General features: G+C 69.4%; 1 protein-coding gene across 6 annotated transcripts in view; it reads right to left on the bottom strand.

Annotated features, from left to right (window-relative positions):
- Positions 1-1,479: 1,479 nt before the first annotated feature.
- The window catches only part of CABIN1 (calcineurin binding protein 1), a 98,299-nt gene continuing 77,698 nt past the window's right edge, over positions 1,480-22,080 (bottom strand). For 4 of the 6 annotated variants that reach the window (XM_057744778.1, XM_057744777.1, XM_057744779.1 and 1 more), the window contains exons 31-38: positions 13,379-13,542; positions 12,416-12,512; positions 11,029-11,688; positions 9,819-9,893; positions 7,110-7,377; positions 3,766-3,930; positions 1,907-2,133; positions 1,480-1,822 (exon numbers count right to left, since the gene is read on the bottom strand). In XM_057744778.1, the coding sequence (XP_057600761.1) occupies positions 1,679-1,822; positions 1,907-2,133; positions 3,766-3,930; positions 7,110-7,377; positions 9,819-9,893; positions 11,029-11,688; positions 12,416-12,512; positions 13,379-13,542 (1,800 nt within the window). In that variant the 3' untranslated portion in view covers positions 1,480-1,678. The remainder of the gene's footprint in view (positions 1,823-1,906; positions 2,134-3,765; positions 3,931-7,109; positions 7,378-9,818; positions 9,894-11,028; positions 11,689-12,415; positions 12,513-13,378; positions 13,543-22,080) is intronic. The other 2 variants (XM_057744781.1, XM_057744782.1) reach the window with 2 other exon arrangements.

Here is a 22,080-nt window from a genome sequence, read left to right as displayed (position 1 = left end):
TCCAGAGAGCCAGGCGGATTACTGGTCGCTCGCAGCACCTCTGTGGGCAGCTGCCCTGGGTGTGGGGACTGAGGTCCGCAGCCGGCCTGGGGGCTGGTGCTGGGACCTGCCCGGGCCCAGAGCACGGCTCAGGGAAGGCAGCTCCTGGGGCCGTCCCAGGTGTCCTGTGCCCCAGCCAGGAAGGGCCCTGGGAGACGGCTAGGCTGTTCCCAGGAAGTGGGTCTGTGGACCTGGGGGAAGGAAGGTGGCCACTTCCTCTCTCCAGCCTGTTCCAGGAGAAGCCAGGGGTGCTTCATGGGGCCCCGGGGGGCTCCGCTGAGTAACTGCTGGTGCCTTCAGCCCCTGTGGCCTCGAGAAGGGCCTGAGCCAGGGCCGGTTCAGTGCGATAGGTTCCCACGTGGCTCTGCCGGGCCTGGACTGGGGACCTTGCAGTGCCCAGCCTCTTGGGCCTCTCTTCCCAGGTGGTAGGCAGTGGGTGGTGCGGGGCACAGTGTCCAGCCCATGAGGGGCACTGGGCAGCAAGGAGGGTCTCCATCCCCATCCTGGACAGAACACTTTTCAGAGGAGCCCCGGGGCAGGACCTGAGCCCAGCTGCGGGGGTGGCAGCTGGGCCCCAGCGCCCCGAGGGGCTTGACAGTGTGAAGGGCAGGTTGGGCCCCTTGAAGCCTGTGCTTCCCCAAAACAGAGGGGCTCAGAGCTGGGACCACGGTGCCAGCATCGCTCTGCTGCCACCTTAGAAATTCTTAATTTGGGGGGTTTCCCTGGTGGTGCAGTGGTTAAGAATCTGCCTACCAATGCAGGGGACGCGGATTTGATCCCTGGTCCGGGAAGATCCCACATGCCACAGAGCAACTAAGCCCATGCATCACAACTACTGAAGCCCACGTGCCACAACCACTGAGCCCTCGTGCTGCAACTACTGAAGCCTGTGTGCCTAGAGCCCATACTCCGCAACAAGAGAAGCCACTGCAAGGAGAAGCCCGCGCACCGCAACAGGGTTAGCTCCTCCTCGCCACAACTAGAGAAAGCCCGTGTGCACCAACGCAGCCAATAAATTAAATAAAGAATAAATAAAATAGTGTTCTTCAAGGTTTAAAAAAAAAGAACTATGTCTGATTCTCATCTGCATTTAAAAAACAATTCTTAATTTTTGAACAAGGGGCCCCACGTTTGTATCTCACCCCGAGCCCCCACAACGCACGTGGCTGGTCTCGTCCAAGGGAGAGTGTGGTTGAAGTCGGCGCCGTTCCCCGCCTCTCAGACCCCTCCCCACGGTTCCCACCACACCAGGGTGCAAGCCAGCTCCTCAGCACGGCCGGGACCCTCGCGACCCCGGCTCCGGAGGGACGCACCCTCAGCCCTTCCAGGCCCGGCCCGTCTCGCCTGGGAGGGTCTGCCCCACGTGGCTCCCGCCTGCTCCCTGGGTGCCCAGCACAGGGATCGCCGCCCTGGGGGACAAAGACGCCAAGACGACTGTTCCATCTTTATTAGAAAAACAACCAAAAAAGGACCGTCTGCCACCGGGACCAGGCAGAGCCCTGGAGCGTGGACGCGGCCACCTGGGCTGGGGGCGGGCCCATTTACAAAGTCAGCGCTTCATAGAAAAGGGTGCGGGCCCCGCTGAGCTCCTGCGGCTGGCGGCCCCGCGGGGGTGATGCCCTGCCGGGCAGGGGGGCCCTCAGATGTCCATGCAGTCATCATCCTCGTCCGTCTCGCTCTCCAGCGAGGACTCCTGGCTCGACGTCTCCAACACCTCCAGGGCCGGCTGGCACAGGCTCTCCTTCCTCACGTTGGCGGCCGACTGGGCGGACAGGATGGCTGACTGCACAGAGCGGACGGGGCACTGGTCAGCGGCAGCCCGGGCTCCCCCCCTGCCCCCCGCACCCACCCCCGCACCCGTGGCCACCTTCAGCTTCTGCTTGGTCTCCTCCGAGATGCTGCCTTTGGGCGAGAGCAGGGTCGGGGTGGGTGGCGTGACGGTGATCTCAGGAGGGAACTTGGTGGCGGCCGAGGGCATGACCAGCTTTGGCATGCTGGGCAGGAGGCGCGACTTGGCGCGGCCGGGCTCCGCCTTGCCCGGGTGGCCCTCGGGTGGCTGGGCACTCCCACCACTGGGCACCTTGGAGCCGGCGACTGCAGGGTGGACCCAGAGGGCTGAGCCGGGCTGCTGGCCTCCTGGGCTCGCCCCCCTCCCCCCGCTCGGGCATCATCACCCCCCCGCCCCCCCATCACAGCGGCACCAGGACACTCCTCTGGCCACGTCGGCCCGCCCTGCCCTCTCGGCCTCTGGCCTGTGCTGGCTGCCAGGCTCCCAGGCCGCCTCCTGTCTCTGCCTCCCTGAGGCCTGCCTCTGGCTCTGGGCTGTGGGGCATGGGGACGGGCACCCCCAAAAGCATGGTGTTCGCTGGGAGCCCCAAGCCTCCCAGGCGTCAGGCACACCTGTTAGCGCTCACATCCCCCAGCCCATCCCAGCGAAGCAGGAGACAGACCAGACGGGCCCCCAGGGCCAACAGCTGCAGTGAGCTCCCTGGGGACAGATGCTCCAAGATGAAAATCGTAGGACCATCAAGGGAGGAGGCTGGGCCCTCCCCAGGTGAGAGGTGAGAGGCCACATGTGTCTTATTCTCCGGCAAAGGAGACCTTCCTGACTAGAAAGCTCCTTGGAGGTCCAAAGGGGAGTGATGACAAGCTACCCACAGGCCTTCTGGGTGGAATTCATCTTGGCTGAGACACGCGTGCACATGTGGGAAACTGAGATGTGCCAAATACGTACTCGGAACCAGGCAAATCAAAATGACTGGCCAAAGGAAACCCGCAAGAAATACCCCAGGTAAGTGATTCAAACTGCCACGAGGGCACGACTCTCTCTCTCTGAGCCTGCTGTGTGCACACACGTGCTCTTCTCCCTCCTAAAAAACACTTCACTTGCTGCATCACTTTCTGTCTTTGTGGGAATTCTCTTCTGCACGGCCGAAGGGGCAGGGCCTCGTCCCTGACCACTGCTCCAGCGGCGAGGGTGCGAGTCCTCCCTGCTGCGACCAAACCTCAGCCTCTGGCCGGGAACGGAAACCCCGCTTCCAGCCGCCGCAGGCCGAGGGCACAGGACACAGAGCCTGCGGGCTGTTCCCGCCACAGGGAGGACGCTGCGGCCCAGAGCCGGCCACTCAGCCGGCGTCCACTCTCCCCTCGCGCCTCAGGGCGAGCCAGGGCTGCGAGGCAGCAGGCGGGCGGCCTCCAGGAGCCACAGCCTGGCGGACTCCACATTCCTCCACTGTTCCATGGCTTTAAAAGGAGCGGGGCTCACTCGGTGCCCGTGCCCGGCCCCTCGGGCTGGCACCAGGCCCTGCTGTCCTGAGTGGGGTCTGTGAGAGGCCCAGCCCTGCGGAGTCCCCAAGGGGCCTGGCTGGTGGGAACGGGCTCTGACTCAGGCCCGGACACGGATGCCCGTCTGGCTCTGCCCAACCCGGCCACCCTCTGCCTGCCCGACTCCTCCCCGCCACGCCTGCCCCTCCCCCGGCCCCACGTGGGCACAGGCCCGCCCCTCCCTCTCGGCTAGGCGGCCTTGGCCATGGCTCAGCACTGCCCAGGCTATTCCCCTGTGAAGCCGAGGGTGGAAGGGGGGCGGGGGGCCTCTGGGAGCCCTTCCCCCCCCCGAGGCAGCTCCCCTGCCGGGCCTGCCTACCTCGCCCCCGGGCCCCTCTGCCAGCAAGCGCCCGCTGACCGCCGGCCCCGGGGCCGTGCTGGGCTGCCCCCCACTGGCCTTACCCGGGCTGCAGGCGGGCTCCACACCTGTCCGGGGCGCGGCCTCTGCTGGCCAGCAGTGCGGCTCTGCCGGCGCGTCCTCGGGGGCCGTCTTCACCTGCTCACTGCACCGCGGCTCCTGGGGCGGGAAGCCCGTGCCCTCTGCCCCTCCTGCCAGCTCTTCTCCCTCTGTGGGGACACGGAGCGGCTGTGGGTGCCGTGCCGCCCACCCTCGGGCCAGGGCTCTCCCCGTCCCCCGTGGCCACGCAGAGCCTCCTCTGGAACGATCGCGCGGGTGGGGCCAGGCCGGCACTGGCCGGAACCACTCACCCCCTGTGGACACGCTGGGAAGCCGACAGAGCGGGAGCCCCGCCCCGGCTCACGGGAGGGCCCGTCGGCACCAGACAAGCCAGCTGAGGCCCCAGCAGCTGCGGCGTGGTGGGCGCAGCACCCTCCCGCCCAGCTCGCACCTTCCGGGCACAGGAAGGGGGCTGGGACCCGGCCTCGGTGGTGCCAGGGAGTCAGTCGGCACCAGTGTGCCCGCCCCCACGCCCGGCCTCTTTGCACTCCCGCTCCTCGGGCTGCTGTCCTCTTCCTCCTTCGGGCCTGGACTCTCCTGCCGCGCCGGCCACGACCCCGCCACCCTGCCACCCCCCCACGCCGCCAGGAGCGGGTGACGCCAGCCCCTCCCTGCCGGGCAGGGGCAGAGACGGGCCTCCCGCCTGCGGCTCCAGCTCCCAGAGGAGGGCGCCTGCCCTGCTGCCCGGCCGCGAGCCACGCCCTCCCTCCCCGGGTCTGACCGCCCGGCAGTCAGGCTCACAGCCTCTCGGTTCCCAAGGTCCAGATCCACCTGCTGCCACGGGCAGGCACGAGCCCCCATCCCGGGCCCCACTGAGCAGGCGGAGCTGTGGGAGACCTGTGACCCGGGGCGCGAACGGGCCACCGCGCCGGGCACGCCCCGGCGACACAGGCCTGTGGGCACCTGGTCCAGGCCCTCCCGGAGGCGGCGAAGCCCTGCCTGGCTGAGCCCGACACTGTCCTCACACAGCTCCTCCCTGAGGGACAGGGACCAGGAGGCTCTGCTTGGGTGGGGGCGGGGGGCTTCCTTGCTGCGAGCAATTTCCAGGCCAGGCTGGCAGGAAGTGAAGGCTGCTCAGGGGGGCAGGTATCAGTCCCGCCTGCCCCCAGGGCACAGTCCACCTCCCCAATCCCTTCCTTCTCCACAGACAGCTGGATGGGAGGCTGGTGGAGGGTAGAGGAGGGACACGCGGGGCAGGGTAGTCCCGCAGAGACCTGAGCTCAGGGAGGGGCGCTCCCCGGACCAGGTGGCCCTGTGAGGTGGACCACGGGGGACCCTGAGGGGGAGGGGACCTCCTGGGGGCTCAGCCTTCAGGGGGGAGCTACCTGGGGCCTCAGGCTCTGTCTGTGGGGATGGGCTGCAGTCCTGAGCCACCTGCCCGGGCCGACTCACAGCCTGGCTGCCGAGCCCCCAAGGCCCAGGGTCCCCAAGGCCTAGAGTCCTGGAGGCGCCCCCAGCCCCGGTTCAGACTCTCCCTGGCTGCTCAACGGGCACCAGGCCGGCACTCCGGCCCCTCCACTCCGCCTGGTGGGAGACACCCCGCACGGGCAGGTGCTCCCCTGCTCCGAGTCATGACCCAGCCGGTGCTGGGGCCTGCAGTGCCCACTTCTCACTCCTGGAGGCCTGCCCACCTCAGCAGGAGGGATGTGGGCCAGGCACTATTAGCAGGAAACCAGGCCCTGGCCCGTGGCAGGCAGACACCCCACAAACAAGGCGGTGAGCAGCTGGGGGCAGTGACAGGGCCCCTTGGGGAGGACACAGAGCAGAGGAACTGAGGCCTTCAGCCAACAGCTGGCAAGAGCCGGAGGCTGCCAACAAGCTATGCGCACCCAGGGGGCCGCTGACGGCCTGGCCACCCCGAAGTCCTGATCCTCGGGACAGGAGTCAGGCAGGGGTGGCGACAAGCTGGACAGCAGCTGGGTCTTCGTGGCGTGAGTGGCTTCCCTGGGCCCGCAGACCGTCATCCCCGCCACCTTGAGACGTCACCCCCAGCAAAGCCCTCCCGCGGGGCCGTGCTCCCCGCTGCTGCAGCGGCCCTGCTCCGCTGGGTGCGGACACCGAGACGCACGCGATGGCAGCGAGGAGGGGACGCCCTTCAGCCTCCGAGGCTGCTCCCCGAACACTCGGCCGCAGGGGCTGCCCCAGGGGAGGGGACTGTCTCAGGCTGAGGCCAGCACCGCTGTGACGGGCTGGGCAGAGGGTCCCTGCACTTCCCCACCTTTAGAGCAAACTGGGGACCCGGGAGGCCTGTGCCCTAGGCCTCCATCCGGGCACAGCGGCCTGTGGGAGCAGTGCTCCTGGTCACAGCTGACGGGGTTTCCAGGTCTGGCTCCGGCCGGGCACTCCTGCCAGGACTGACTGTCCCCTTGTTCAGATGGGTCAGGAAACGACACGGCCGAGCCTGCGTGCGGACAGCAGCAGCCCCATCTGTGGCCCCCACTGTGGATGGCGCCTGGTGGACAGGTGAGCCTGGTCTTCGGGAAGGAGCCAGGGTGTGTGGGCGGGTGGGTGTCCAGCCCCAGGTCCACGGAGCAGGGAGGGAGAGGTGCGGGGGTGTGTGTGTGTGTGTGTGTGTCTCTCCTGGGGGTGTCTGTGTGTGTGTGTGTCCTGGAGGGTGTGTGTGTGTGTATGTCCTGGGGGAGGGGTGTGTGTGTGTGTGTCCTGGGGGGTGGGTGTGTGTGTGTGTGTCCTGGGGGAGGGGTGTGTGTGTGTATGTGTGTGTGCGCGTGTCCTGGGGGGTGCGTGTGTGTGTGTGTGCGCGTGTGTGCGTGTCCTGGGGGGTGGGTGTGCGTGTGCGTGTGTGTGTGTGTGCGCGCGCGTGCGTGTGCATGTGCGTGTGTGTGTCCTGAAGCTCCCGCCCTGCCTGCTCTGCCGGCTGCCCCTCCCGGGGAGCTGCTACTCCCAGTGGCACCTGGGTTTAGAAGGAGGAGGGGCTCCCTCCTGCCGACAGAGCCCCCAGCGCCATCCTTCCACGGCCTCCGCCTCAGCCTGGCGGGCGCTGTCCGCCTCACATCCGAGGGCACAGGGGCCGGGCAGGTCTGCCCCACAGCCCAGCAGGTGCCCAGGGCTGCTCACAGGCTCGAGAGGTCTCGTGTGCGCGGGGTCAGGTCCCCCCGCCTGCTCCCGAACCCGCCCGGGAGGAGACACACAGCAAGCTAGGGGCCGTGCTGAGGGACCACCAGGCTGGAGGCGCCCACGCTCTCCAGGCAATAGCAGGACTTGCCACTGGCTGGTGACGGGGACCTGGGCCAGGTAGGCCTCACCACCCAGCGGAGGGCACGGGACTCACCTGGGCCCAGAGAGGACATGCTGGGGGCGGCCTCAGGCCCGTGTGGCCGTGGGGCCCCGGGGTCCTTGGACGGGTCTAGGGTGGAGGCCGACGCCGAGGGGGCACACGTGACGACCGCTGAGGCAGCAGCCGGCGCAGGACGAGGCTTGGTGTGGCCGTCGCTGGGCCGCTGGGGGGCGTCGGTCGGCGTGGGGTCGGGGGCCGCGGGGAAGAGGTTCTCTCTGCTGTCCTTGGGGTGCTTTGGGGTGGTGGGCGTGTCTCCTGCAGCCTGGGAGGACAAAGGGGAGGTGAGGGAGGCCAGCTGGGCAGGCCTGAGTCCACACGATGCCTGGGAGATCGGCCACGGCACCCTGCCCTGGCCCCGATGCTGCCAGGCAGGCCCATTCTGCCGACGCGGGACACCGCTGGGGACAAAGCATCCCTCCCCAGGAGCAGGTCCAGGCCACGCGGGTGGGGGCGCGGTGTAGGGGGTCCAGGCTGGCCGGGACCTTCGCCCTCCCATTCCTGGCTGCCAGTCTGGGAGGGGCGTGCTGGCATGACCCGGAGCACAGGGTGGTGGCACCCAAGGTGAGGAATGCAGTGTGGGAGGTCCGTCTTGGAGGGCGACTTCCCGAGGTCACTCGTGGGCAGGCCCTGAGAGAGCCGGGGTGACATCACAGGAGTCCGCTCCCGGGCTCTGGGCTGCAGCCCCAAAGCCACAGCGCCCGACGCAGCCCTGAGCGTGGCCCCTGCCTGCATCCTGGCCTCGGCTCCCCCACCACAGGCCTTCGGTCCTCACGGAGCCGGGCGCTTCAGGGCCTCCCCGTCTTCGTGCGCACAGCTCTCTCTGCCACCAGGCCTCTTTCACGCTGCCCCCGAAGCCCACCCCTGGGCGGGTGTGACGGCCGTGGCTCCCCGAGGGCAGCTGTGAGCTGGGGCGGGAGCCCCACATGGCCTCGGGCAGCAGAGCTGAGAGCTGCGCCCCAGCACCTGAACCATCGCCTAGCCTGCAGGCCGCCAACCCCGGGCCCACCGTGCTCTCTGAGCCAGCCTGCACCAAGGCTGCGAGTGTGGGAGCCTCACGCCGGCGCGGGGCCCCCGGGTCCCCCGGGTCCCCCGTGACCCTATCTCTTCTGACATCTGTTCTGCTGGAGACGCTCCATTCCCGGCTCCTTGGGGTGCAGTCACCCCTGTGACCCTGCTGTTCAGCGAGCACCTGGGATGAGCCCGGACCTCCAGTGAGAGGGCAGGCAGACAGGCGGGGAAGGCGGATGCTGTGTCCCTGCCCTGCAGGAAGGAGCCACAGCTGATGGCACTCGGCCTCCAACTATGTCCCAAGCGCCCTCCTGGCGTCTGCCGGACTGCCTCCAGCAAGATGGACACACAATGGACAGGAGCAGTGGCTCCCAGGGCGATGGCCGCCTCCCCAGCCCTGGTCAGAGGCGGGCCCAGGACAGCTGTGACTGTCACGGTCACTGTCCCTGAGGTCACCTCCTGGGCTCCTGTGACAGGCCAGGTCCCAGAGGGTGCTGGGCCTCCACTTCCCCATGTCTCCTCCCTGCCCTTGGCCCCTGCCAGCTCAGACCCCTCTCACTTTGCCCAGAGACCAGGGAAGGCGGGAGGTGTCCGAAGGTTTCCAGGGTGGTTCTGTCATTTCAAGCACCTTAAAAGTCTGCACTGGAAATGGCCATCCTCTCTCTGGAATGGCCCCTGTCACCTGCCCCCATCTGGGGTAGCGGAGGAGGCAGGAGGGGGCCCGCTGGGCCCGAGTCCCGCTCTGAGGCCCCGGGCAGTCACTCCGACGCCACAGAGCAGAGGCTGCGGCGGGGTGCCTGCGCTGCGACCTCTGCCACCTCGGCGACAGCAGGCAAGGGGGACAGCCGGTGGGCGGGGCACCTCTCTCCAGGGGTCCCAGCCCTCAGCCGGGGTCTGGCCCACACGTGTGGCCCACAGCCCCCCTGGGGAAGGCTGAACCCCCGGGCTTCCCCGGACCCAGAGCCCAGGCGGGGTGGCGGCCGATGCCCCACTCGGCTGAGACAAAGCCCGTCGGACACCGAGGTGGCAGCCAGCTGCTGAGGGACCAGGACACGGCTCCCCGGCTGCAGCTGGATGCCCGCTGCCCTGAGCTCCTGCCTCTGGACCCCCTCGTGACGCCCTTCCCCACAGGCCCAAGAAAGGGCGAGGGCTGGGAAGGCCGGGCCTGCTGCTGGGGCGGGACAGCCGGGTCACCCCTGGGGACAGGGCCGCACCTACTCAAATGGCAACTACCTGCCCTTTGACCCAGCGACCCGGCCCTGGATCATCCCCACCTGCGGCTCACCGGGCCCGGCCCAGCCTCTCCACCCAACAGCAGGGAGTCTTCCCAAAACCCCACGCTGGACAAACACCTGGGCCCCTGCCCACTCCGCTGTCATCAGCCCCGTGTCCCAGCTCCACCTCTGTGCAGAGCAGCGAGCTGTCCGGGCGAGGCCCACTGGGTAGGCAACGTCCTCCTGTTTGCAGCACAAGTGCTGGGGTGAGGACCCTCACGTCACACACACACGCAGAGGGTCTGGTGCCCGCCCCCCGGCAGGCAGTCAGGGGCCCCCTCGGGGCCTGAGGCTGTGCTGCCCCCGCCCAGCTCCCCCGGGCCCACCTGACACAGGCACCGTCCTGGCCTGCAGCCCGGGGCCCCTGCGCGGGGCGGGCCCTGCGCCACGGCAAGGCTGGTGCAGGCAGGGTTGCGCGTACCTGTCTCTGGGCGGCGGCCCCGAGGTGCACCTGGCAGAACTTCACGGCCTGCTCCAGGGCGGCCTCCTCATCCACCTGAGCAAGGAGATGCCGGAGGTCAGAGGGCGGGGGCCACGGCGGCCAGCCTCCCTCCGCTGCCTCCCGGTGCCCGGAGCCTGAGGACAGCTCCCAGGGTGAGCCCGCCCACTGCCGCTCCCCCCAGGCCCGCTGCTGTGGGCCCAGCGGGCCATGCCAAGTTCGTCTGTGGCTGTGTCACTTCATCCTCGGGGGCTCAGCCTGGGGGGATCTGAGCCAGAGCCTGCCCCTCAAGCGGGCAGGAACACAGGGCCTTTGGGAATCTGGGCGGTGGGCAGGTCTGATTTGACCCAGATACCAAGAGCCCGAGGTAGAGGGAGGTGGGGATGAGGCCAGGGAGGCCGGGGGTCGCCCTGGGTGGGCAGCGGGCAGGGCGCGAGGCAGGCGGCCAGCCTGGCGCGGGGAAAGGGCCCGCCCTCGCCAGCAGGGAACGCACAGCGTTTTTTCCAGTTCATCAGCAACCAAAACAGTTACTGCTGGATGCTGGTGAGGCGGTGATAACACAGACGCTCTCACAAGTGGCGGTGCAAACTGACACGATTTAAGAGGAAACAGGGTACCAGGACAGCCGCCCAGCATGGGCCAGTCACAGTGCAGGGTCCTTCCTGTGGAAAAAACCTGTTTTTCTCTAAATAGAGAAAAAAGCATGTACCTAATGGATTTAAAAAAAAAAAAAAGAGGCAGCAGAATAAGAAAGGTGACAGCCTCCCTCCACTGCAGCCCTCCTTGGAGACTGGACAAGGTTTCTGCAGAGTGGCTTCCTTAACTTTTTTTTTTTAATTTTTTTTTTGGCTGCACCACGCGGCCTGTGGGATGTTCGTTCCCGGACCAGGGATCAAACCCACGCCCCCTGCAGCGGAGGCGCAGAGTCCTGACCACTGGATGGACAGGGAAGTCCTGCGGCTTCCTTGCCTTGAAGGGTGAAGGTAAACCTTGGCCCTTCCTCCTTGGTACGTACTTCCCCAGCTTTACTGAGGTACAGTCCACAACTAAAGTCACAGCACGTGTGGACACGTCTCGGGCTCACGACAAGGAGCCTCAGGGGCGGCCGCGGACGCCTCCGAACACCCTGCGGCAGCCTGCCGGTGGCCATGCGCAGGGACAGCGCCGCCAGGCCCGCCCCACGGCCACCCACCTGCTTGATGAGCATGTAGGTCTCGGACATGATCCTCTCGATGCGGCCCAGGTCGTAGGCCACGCCCTTCTGGCCCTGCTGCCACACGCGGTAGGCGTCCAGCAGCAGCGTCTTGCCGGACTCCGTGTCCTCCAAGAGCTTCCTCTTGCGGCTGGGCCGCGGGGGCGCCTCCTCGGGGTGGCCGCCCACTCTGGGTCCGGGCGGGGCGGGGGCGGGCGCAGCCGGTGCGGGGGGCCCAGGCTGCTGCCGGGCACTGATGCTCAGCTCCTCCAGGGACAGCTCGGGCGGCCGGCTCTCGGGGCCCCGGTCCCTTGGGGGTCGGCCTGGCTGCAGGGGCTGCGCCCGCTCGGAGTCCGGGCCGCGGGCGGCAGCCTCCCCAGTGTCCATGGGCTCGGTGGGGCCGGCCCGGGGGCTCTCCTTGTCCTTCCGCTCCCCGCCCTGCTCTGTGCCGTCTCCCGCCTGCATCGCCCCAGGCCGGTGGTTGAGGGGGCCCACCTCGCCCCCTGGCTCGGCCCCAGGCCCTGAGCCGTCAGCCAGAGGGGGCTTCCTGGGGTGCGTGAGGCCCTCCTGGCCGTCCTCGGGACTGGCCTTGTGCGGGACATCGGTGGTCATCCTGGCTCCAGCGAGGCCACAGGCCTTGGGCCCTGGGCGTTCTGACCCCTACGAGGAAACCGATGGTAAAACTCAGCGTCTCTGTTGTTTCTGCCACGAAAACCATCCCTGGGCGCCAGGTGTGCCCACCCCAGGCCTCTCCCACCGAGGCCCCTCTGGTTCTGCCCATCCGCCTGCTGGCCAGGGTCGGGTCCGGAGAGCTGCCTGGGAAGGCCTCCCTGCTCTGAAGCTCCAGCCTGGGAGGAGGCTGGGGAGGACCTAGAGGCAGCTCTGCGCCTGAGGACCAGCTGGCCCACACTGGACAGCCTTTCTACGGGCGGGTGCCCGTGGCGAGGGGGCCTGCTAAGGCCACCACGTGTGCGCGCTGCAGAGCCCCTGCGCCCCTGCACCAGGGCCCCGCCTATCCTGCGGGGCAGGGGGCATCGCAGCCGATGGCCCTAGCTCCCAGCGGCCCTGCCTGCGAGGCTGGAGACCGGCCTCTGGGGCCTCAGGGTGCCCCGCTCTGAAGGGGGCCCGCGAACAGGCCAGCTCCTGGGGGCTGCTCCTTCGTGAGGGCTGCGGTCTCCGGAGCTGGGCCTGCCGGGCGAGGCGGTGGGGGGGCCGCCGCGGGAGCGTCTCTACCGCCCTCGCCGACCACGAGCCCACCTCGGCCACGCAGGTCAGCGCCTCGCGAGGGGCCTGTGAGCTCCTCCTCGGGCTCACCTTGCCACCCCGGGGGGCAGGAGGGCGCCGCCTGCAGGCGGGGGTGCGGGGACCTGCCGGGGGCGGGGCGTACCTCCGCGAGCTCGCTCAGCGTGTCCTCCAGCACCTTCACAGTGAGGATGAAGGCCCGCTGCGCCAGGACCTGGCGGTCGGCATCGCGCAGGTACTTCCTGCAGGCGTGCGGGGGTGGCCAGAGCGTCAGAGCCACGCGGCACCGCCGGACGGTGGCCCGTGCCCCTGTGTCCCACCCGCCTGGGGTCTGCTCCCTAGAAGTCTTCCCTGAGCCTCCTCCTCACCCAGCACTGTGTCCTGGCCCCCTGGCACCCCCAGGCCGCAGGGCAGGGCGGGCCAGGCTCAGTCAGGTCTGCGGCCCCCAGCTTCTCTCCCACAAGCCCATCTCCAGGGCACCCCAGGCCCCTGCGTGAGTCGTCTCCCCAGCCCCTGGCACAGCACAGGGGAGTGAGACAGCAAAGAGGTGAGGGGTGGTGCTGGCAGCAGGAGGCCTCGCAGCCAGGCCAGGCCACATCTGAGCTGCGTCTCTCCTGGGACCCCCTCAGCCACTGCCTGGGGCGGCTGTGCCTCCATGCTGTCTGTCCCAAGAGGTCTCTGGCTACCTCCGAGACCCAGGCCCCCCGCGGCTCAGGCCCCTATTACCGGGCTTTGCCGGGCGACCCCGTCATTTGGACACCTGTGGTCCCCACACGGTGACAGCATCCCCAAGAGCCCCGAGCGGGGGGAGGCAGGAGGAGAGGAAGGGCTGGCGTGCCTAGCGTCTCAGTGGGGAAACCAAACCCAGCAGGAGAGAGCCCGTGCTTGCCCTGGGAAGTCTGGGGCAGGGGTGCTGGTGTTTGGTGTCCAGACAGCGGGACAGAGGACCCTGAGGAGACGGGCCGGGCTGGACCCCCCACGCCAGCGTAGACGCCCCAGGCAGACGGGGCCGAGGGGCCCCAGCCAGCACGGGCTTGCGCTCTGGGAGCACCGGCGCCCCGCGGGGCGGACGGTGCACGGGGCGGGGCGGGCGGGCGGCTGCACTCACTTGCCCTGGTCCGGGGTCCGCTGCAGCATGGAGGAGACCTTCAGCAGCGTGCTGTGGTCCCGCAGCTGGGCCAGCACCTTCAGCAGCAGCTCGATGGAGCGGTTCATGTGCCAGGCGAAGCTGCCCGGCCGGTCGATCTCATCCACGGGGATCCGCCAGATGCCCTGCAGGACGGCCGGGGTGTGCGTGAGGGGGGCCACGGCGATGGGAGCCTGCCCCAGGGCCCGGGGGGACGGCCCCCACCTGCTTCCTCCCACAGACGGGGGCGGAGAAGGCACACGCGGGGCTGCACCCCCCCTTCACAAAGCTGCACGGCCCCCGCGTACGCGATCGGCCCCCGCGAGAAGCACACGGGCGGTGCCTGCTCAAAGGGCAGCCCTGGGAGAAGCCGGGCCTGGGCCTCCCTGCACAGGTGCTGACTAGCATGGGACCCGCCCCTAGAGGACATCTGCCGGGTCAGACATCTGCCCCACCCACAGCTCTCCCTCCAGCAGAGCCCAGAGACGCACGGGCCCACCGAAAATGACAAGCAGCTCCTGGGGACGCCGGGTTCCCTCTCATACCTCTGCCCAGCACTTTGCTATGGCCGGGACCCCCTCCCCTCTCCCCGCCCGGCTAACTCCAGTGAAGGCGGAGCAGGGGCAGGACCCACTCCGGGGGCCCCACCGCCATCTCCCCCTGCACCCGGCACTGCCCATCGCCAGCCCCGAAGTCTGGTTCCCTGCGGTGCTCCCACACCATCACAGGGTCTGACACCGGCTCTGGCCCATGCTAGACGAGGTGAAACCCAAGAGAGCCGATGGAGGGAAGGAGGAATGAACAGAAGCCCACACCTCCGAGCTGGCCCGAGGCTGTGGGGCTGGACCTTAGGAACTGTTTCTGGGGCAGATTCCCAGATGGGTCCCTTCCGCGGACACCCTGGAGAAACTGCTGCTCCGGAAGGACCGTGCCATGAGCACCGCCACCTCTCCCACGTGGGGCCCATGGGGGGTGTGCAGGTGGAGCCCCTCCCAGGGCCCTGTTCCCGCAGGAGCCGGAGGGCTGTCCCTGCTCCAGCAGTCGCCATTCGAAACCCTCAGGGCCGGGTCCCTGCAGCCTGCGTGCCAGGTCACCGGGCTCGCAGGGGACACGGATGGCCTCCCGGGCAGGCTGGGCCACGGTGCAGAGGCCTCCACGTCCGCACCGCTGAACAGGCACCAGCTGCACCCCCGTCCGGACAAAGCCAGGGGCCCGAGGCCACCCTCTCCTGTGGCATCAACACCAGCGCCGCACCTCCTACTGCGCGGACGTGGCCTCTGCAGCAGCTCCGGGAACGCCGTCACAGGAGGGCGCGAGGGGCGGCCAGCGTGGCTCAGACACCTGACCCCCACGTGTGACGGCCGTGGCGGGAGGGTGCCAGGCCCAGCAGCATAAAACCGAGGCACGGCCGACATCCCTGCAGTCCCCACCACAGCCTGCAGGGGGCCAACGACCGGGACACAGGGCGTCTACCTGGTTTCCTTCCCCTTGGGAAGGGGGCGTGCCAAAATGAGCCAAGGCGCGCACTGAGAAACTCCCTGGAGGACGCAGGGCCCCCCTCCCCGGCCCGGCACAGGGGGCTCGTCTCCCGCCCCTGCCAGACCACCGGGAAGCGCCAGGCAACGCCTCCGTGAAGACGCTTTCCGGGTGACGCTGAGAGGGTCCGCCTGTGTCCCCGGCTGATCCTGGTCTCTGTGCAGATGGGAAGCCAGGCCGGGGAGGGGCCGCCAGCCCGGAGGTGCGCGGTCACTTTCGCCACAGCCAATGACGCAGCCCGCTGAGCGGCCTCTCCTCGGGTGGCCGGGACGCCACCCCTGGAACAGGCCCAGTTTGCATTCCTTCACACAAGGGCTCCCTACTAACCCCTTTCCTGTCTGGGGAGGTACACGCAGACGTAATTTACACCACCCACTTCAGAACACACGGGAGACCAAAGAGATCCGGCAGACCTCGTGAAAGGTCAGAAGGGAACTAGCTACAGGCATCCCCTGGGGAGATGCCCACGGCTGGGTGGGCCACGGGCGCGGAGCCACAGGGGCAGGTGGCGCGCAAGCCAACAGCCCTGCCTCTGCCCCAGCGGGCAGGGCTGTGCAGCCAGAGCCCCACGTGGGTGAGACACGTCCCACCTACCCCACCCACCCCCACCCAGAGGAGGGGAAGAAGCCGGGCCTCCCGTGCGTGCCCCCTGGAGAACGACGGCCCCCGAGGGGCGAGGCACCGGGCAAGGACAGCGCACACGAGAGGACGGGGCACGGCCTCGTCCCGCCCGCAGCAGCAGGGGCACCCGCGCTCCCCCCACGGAGACGTGTGCGGGCCCCAGGGAGGCAGGGGACGCACTGGGACGGAGGAGAAGGGCGCAGGCAGCGGTGCCTGAGAGGAAGACCGGCTGCGCCGGGGGCCTGAGGACAGGCGAAAGCAGAGTCCCGGTGAACGGTGCCAGGCGAGGCTGGGGCGCCGCAACGCGGGCCCCCTCCTGACTTCACCCTCCTCCAGGGGGCAGGCAGGCCCTCCGTCCGGGCTGGGGTGCACCTGGCAGCGGCAGCCTCAGAGCACTCAGAAACGCCAGGGCTGTGCTCAGAGCTCGCCCGTGTGCCAAGTGGCTCATCTGGAGTGTCCCGGCCGACCCCGTAGCCCACCAGAGCGGCTCCGGGCTCCTGGCTGGCAGAGGTCACCGAGACAGATGGCAACCACCTGAATAATTCACGGAGCCCCAGACTCTGCGCCCGAGCCCTTGATACCAGCTACCAAGCCCTCCCTGCAACCCCGAGGGCTGGGCGTCCTCCTGCCGCTCTTGAGGAAACCGAGCTGCAGCCTCTGAGCCCCACAGCCGGGCGGCCCGGGCAGCCCGAGGTCGGGACAGGACGCCCTACCTCCCGAGGGAGCTGAGGCTGGGTCAGGGGCATGGTGGGTGGGGTGTGGCCGGGCCGGCCTGCATCCCTGCCCACAAACGAGCCATCCACTTACGGGGGTGGGGGAGGGGCCGGGAAGCAAGGGGAGAGCAGAGCCTGGGCAGGAGGCCCATGGGGTGTCGGCCTCTGGTCGCCCCAGCCTCGGCGGTGGTGCCCCGGGGAGGGGCCAGACGGTAGATGCCCTTGCTGGCACGCGGCACGGCTCCCGGGTGCCAGGCCCACGGCTCCCGCGGTCTCCCACACTCTGTGGTACGGGGGGCGCGTCTTCCCAGAGAGGCAGGGCCTTCTTTTCCCCCGGATTCCTGATGGGCAGGCCAGGCCACACCTCCCCAATCGCCTCAGTGTGGGCCAGAAGCAGCCCCAGCTCCCCGCACCCCAGGAGGGCTGCTGGCACAGCCTCCTCATCCGGCCCAGGGCCAACCCCAAGCTCGGCAGACGGAGGGCAGAGACGCAGACACGGTTCTGGTTCTCACGGGAGGCCCCACCGCCCTCTGCAGGGCACGCTGCAGGGGAGTTCCAGGGCTCCCAGCCCCACCCGTCACCTTCACCGGCCCCACCTTTCAGTCAAGGCTCCTCCACTCCAAGGGCAAAAGCAAATACCTCTCAGGAAAGCAAGGGGCCGGGAAACGCCAGGGCAGGAAGAAGGCCGCGAGAGGCACGGCCGAGTCGGCTTCTGCTCCGTCCGAGCCACCCTCGGCACCAGGGCCAGGCCTGTCTGGGAGGGGACGCAGCTCCGGCCATGGGGGCCGGTGGAGACTCGGATTCGTCCCACACCCAGCCGGCGGGGACACAGACAGTCCAAGGGTGCGGTCAACGCCACCCAAGGCTGCCCAGTGACCGTGGAGTGGGACCAGGACACAGGAACCAGATTCCTCAGCCCCGCTCTCTGCACGCTTCCTGAACACTCACAAAAGAACTCAGCAACTAGACCTGTGACTTAGACAGAGAAACAGGGACGCAGAGAACCAGGCAGTGACACCAAGTCCCTTCAGCCTTCCGCCAGGGCCCTGGAAGCCCTGCCCGCAGAGGGGTGGGGAGCCAGCGCCCCCCCCCCCCCCCAGCGCCCCGAGGGCCTCAGGAGGCTTCGTGATCAAGCCCCGGGGCCCTGTTGTGGGGGGGCCTCCAGCCCAGTCTCCCAGGACCCGGGGCTCCTCCTGCCGCCCCCTGCTACCACACCCACGGGACGTGGACACGGCCCCTTCCCCACTCTGCTGCCACCAGGGCCACGCCCAGCCAGGGCACCAGGCACGGCTCAAACAGAAGGGCAGAGGAGAAAGTAATGACACCTGGGAGCACCCAGCGATGCCGAGAAGGAGCTGTACCTGGGTGCCTCGTGGAGGCAGTGAGGAGGGAAAGATGATGGGGGCCTACAGCATTCCGGGGCCGGGGTGGGGGGGAGGCAGAAGTGGGTGGCTGGGCAGGAGACCCAAGAGGGCCCGTGTCGGCCTGGGGCCTTCCCAGGCCCGGCCCAGCCCAGCCTGAGCAGGGGCTGCCACGGGGTGACGTCTGGGGCTGACCTAGCTCTCGAGAGCAGCAACCAGTCCCGAGGGCCTGAACGCTGCCCCGTGGCCCCTGGACCCTGAGCTGCCGCGTCTCTCCTGCTCACTGGTCCCTCCACACCCTGAACAGAGCTGGCCTTCTGGGGGGGCCCCCAGGCCGGCCTGCACACCCTCCAGGAAAGGAACGTTCCCAGTCAAGACCACAAAGCCAGGCTCCGAGTCCCCTCAACCTCAGTGCCGCTCTCGGGCGGCTCTGAGGGCGGAGCCAGTGCCCAGGCAGGCCCCGGGGAGTCTGCGCTCCAGATGGAGGCCCTGCAGGTGCGAGGGAGGCCCCTGGGTCCCCCAGGGCAACTCAGCCTGAAAAGTGCACAGAAAGCCAAGTGCATCCCAGGGACCAGGGATCCCATGGATGGGTCAGGCACACCCCCAAAGGGGTCCGTGCTGGTGGGACAGGCAGACACAGATGTCTGCCATCCAGGGCAAGGGGACGGAAAAGAGGCTGGGGTAAGGAGGAAGGGGCTAAGACGGCAAGGACTTTGGGGAGGGGGTTGTTCAGGCAGAGCCAGGGAGGAAGCCAGGAAGGAGCAGGAGCTGGAAAAAGAGGAAGGGGGGCCCCCTGCCAAGTGGGGAGACATGGGCAGCCCCCTAGGGTCGACCTGTGACCCAGGGGTCCTGAGCAGCAGGTACAGAGGAGCATGACTTTTTCATCGTAACTTTCAAGCTCAGTAATGGAGCACACGTGTCCTCCTGCATCATCAGAGACTGCCCCTCCCCTGCAACGACCCCGGGGTGTCACCCCGCAGGTGCACCCTAACTCACTCCGTCGTCCCCCGGGGAACACCCAGCGGGCCTTCTTTAGGATCATTAGGAAGGATGTCGGCTGGACAGCCTTCCCCACAGAGCTCTTCTCCCTCTCCTTGGGCGGGACCCCTCCCCACAGAGGGCACAAGGCTGAGCAGCGGCCGGTGCCATCCTGGAGCCGGGCCCGGGCGCCTGAGCCAAGACGCGGGGAGCGTCCCGCCGGCCCGGGCCCTCCCAGCCCTCAGCTGTACCCCGCGCCCACAGTGTGACGGGTGAGCAAGGCCTCCCGCGGCCGCCCAGCCCGACATCCCTGCTCACACAGAACACAGCGCTGGAGCACCCGCGGGAGAGCCCGCCTCCCCGGCAGAGGAACTCCTGCAGCCCCCGAGGCACGGGTGCAGTGGTGACTCAGCGCTCCGAGCAGGCGAGGCCGGGAGAGCCTGCTGGCATCCCACGCCGAGGAGCAGGAGGACGAGAGGGAGCCCCTCCGCAGGGAGGGGTGTCAGGATAGGAGGTTTGGGGCCTTTTTTCCCAGAGGAACACAAAAAACTTGTTTTCAGGACAGCCTCGGTGCCACAGGCCACCCCCGAGCCCAGCAAGAAAAGGCTCGGTACCTGGACTGTGAGGCCCTGAGGTCGAAGCAGCCTTGGGGAGACACCTGTTCCCTGGACACCCTCACAGCCCTCGTCAGCAACGAGACCTCAGAGAGGGGCAAAGAGGGCTGTGCAGCGCTGCACCTGGTGCCCGCGAGGCCCTGGGGCCAACAGCTCCTCCCACACAGTGAGCCCACTGACACCTCCCCCGGAGAGACCGGCTCCAGGACACAGCCAGCAGGCAGCTGAACTGGCAGCAGAACTCAGCCTACCCGGCTCTTCCCGCTCTGCCCCGCCCGCCCCAGGTGGGGGAAGCGTCACAGACAGGCAGGCCAGCAGGGCATCACCTCTCCCTCCGCGACCCAGACGGCTCCATCTCCTCCAGGAGCCGCCCTGCTGGAGTCCTGAGCTCTCTGGGGCCGGGACTGTTGCCAGGCCGCCAGCTCCCCACCTTCCTGATGCCCTGCAGGACCCTGCACCTGCCACAGCAGCCGGCCTTGGGTTAAGGGCGCGCCGGGACAGGCTGGGTTGAACAGCCCTGGGGGCAGGAAGTCCTGCAGCCTCTTCTGCAAACCCATCAGGGCCGCCTCTCTGGCCGCAGGGTTGCACAGAGGCCACCAGGGGCGCCCTTGCCCTGCCCCCAGGGGCCATCCAAGCCGGACTGCAGAGAGCTAGGGATTCCCCGCGCCATCCACAGGTAATGAGCCCCCGGCGCAGGCAAGGGCTGGGGAAGCCTGCAATCCGCCTACAGCCGGCGCCCGCCCGTTTCCAGCCTCTTCTGCCAAGTGAGCCGTCGCACGCCGGGCCCCCAGCACTGCCAGGCCGGCCGTCCCCTCCCCCGCCGCGGAGCAGCAGGAACGGCACACGACTAAGTGCACGGACGCAGCCCCCCCGGCCGCCCCGCCGGCGCCCAGCCCCTCTGCCCCCGCCCGCCCGCCCTGCCGCGGGGCAGGGGCCCGGCCCGGCCCGGCCCGGGGCTGCTCGGAGTAGGCCCTGCGCGCGCCCAGCCCCGGCGCCGTCTTCCCGCCCCCGCACGGCGGCTATTTATAGCCGGGGAAGCACCGCGCGGGGCGCCGCTGCCCACCCGCCGGCCGGCTCACCATCCCCGGCAGCGGCCCGCGCAGCTCCGGGGCCGCGCCGCCCGCCGCGAAGTTGCCGGGGCGGCGAGCGGGCGGCTTTCGCTTTGGCGCGGCGGGCGCAGCGCACACGCCCGCGCGCCCACTCGCGGCCCCCGCCGCCCCCGCGCGCCGCCCCGGCCCGCCTGCCCGCCGCCCGCCCACCTGGCGCCGCGCGGGGTCCGGGCCGGGGACGGGGGCGCCGCGGCCCCGCGCCTGCCGACTTCCTCCGCCGCGGCGCCCGGGAAACCGCGGCCCCGCGGGCTTCCTGCCGCGCCGCGCGGGCCGGGGGCCAGGCGGGGGGCGGCCGCGCGAGCCGGCCCGCGGGGCCGGAGCCGAAGCCCGGGGGAGCGGAGGGCCCAGCCCGCGGCGGCCCCGCGGCCCCGCCCCGGGCGAGTGCCTACCCGCCGGCTCCGCCGTGGCATCTGTGCCGGGAGCTAGCGCGGGCGCCGGGCCATGGCGCGGAGGCTCGCCCGCTCGGCGGGCCGGGGCGGGGCGGCGGGGCCGGACGGGGCGCGGGCGCTCGCGCGCTGCTCGGCCTGGAAGCGGGCCCAGCGGCGCGGCTGACTTTGCCGGCCAATCCTCGCGGGCCCCGGGGCGCAGCCCTCATCGCGGGAGGCCGTGGGACCGGGCGCCCCAGGCCGAGCCCGGTAGGGCGGCCAGGAGCGCGCAGGGCAGGGCGGCGGGGGGCCAGCGACATGCCGGGCCGGGGCTGTCCTCGTCCCCCGCGGGGCAGCTCTGTGCGCTGGGCCCTGGAGTTGGGCCTGAGGGCCCGGGCGGGGCAGGGGCGCGGGTGAGTGGGGGGCTGTCCTTGCTGACCCGGCGGGAAAGTGGGAGCTGGAGTGAAGTCTCTCCTAGGACCATCCTCAGCAGCCGCCAGGCCAGGACAGAGGCGCCACGGTCTCCCGGGGGGCTTTCCAGCTGGGAGGGGCTCTTTCCCAGTTGGGCTGCGAGGGCCGGAAGCAGAAGACACTGGGGGGAGGGCCCAGGACGCCCTCCGCCTCTGCCCCTGGCAGCCCTGCAGAGCTCTGCCGGTGCCGCGCCCCTGCCGAGAGGAGTGGGCTCAGAAGGGGTGGCCCCCCCCCGCCCCCACAGCAAGCACACACCGCGCTCCCGGCTTCCTAACCCTAACCCCTCCGCACGAGTGCCCCGCGCTCTCCTCCCTCCCCGAGCACCCAGACACCTCACACCCACCAGGCCCCTGTCCTGGTGACAGCTCCCCAACCCAGGTAGCTTCCACCTGTCCTACCGAGGCCGGCTCCTGTCCGCCAGCTTTCCCAGGCTTCCCACGTGCGACCCCCCATGTCCGATCGGCCCTAGGCCAGCCTTCAGCTGGGGGCTGTGCACTCCCTGCCCACACTGCCCCCAGGGGCGCAGAGGCGGTGCCTCGCACCCCCTGGAGGATCAGGACCCTGCCCAGCACTGGAGGAATTGGGCCTGGGCCCCAGAGGCCACACAGCTGCAGGCAGACAGGCCACCTTGTATGTTTCGACGCTCATACGTGGGGACAGGTTCACAGCCACACAGCAGGAAGTCCAGTATGGCTGGGACCCACCCCAAGGCCTGGGCTCCAGAGTGGGTGGGGACACTCCCCCCCGCTGTCCCCAGGGCTGGAGCAGACACGGGACGCTTGCACCCTGCACAGGTCGCGTCAGCCCCAGAGAGACTGAGCGCGTATGCAGTGTGTACACGTCACACCCGGGCCAGGAAGAAACAGCACGTGTGGAGCCGGGGGTTCTCTGGAAACCAGCAGGAGGCCTCCCATGC

The sequence above is a fragment of the Hippopotamus amphibius genome, chromosome 8, assembly GCF_030028045.1.
Source record: "Hippopotamus amphibius kiboko isolate mHipAmp2 chromosome 8, mHipAmp2.hap2, whole genome shotgun sequence".
Classification (NCBI taxonomy): Eukaryota; Metazoa; Chordata; class Mammalia; order Artiodactyla; family Hippopotamidae; genus Hippopotamus; species Hippopotamus amphibius.
The sequence above is the reverse complement of the archived record's forward strand: the minus strand, read 5'-3'. Positions and strand labels throughout refer to the sequence as shown.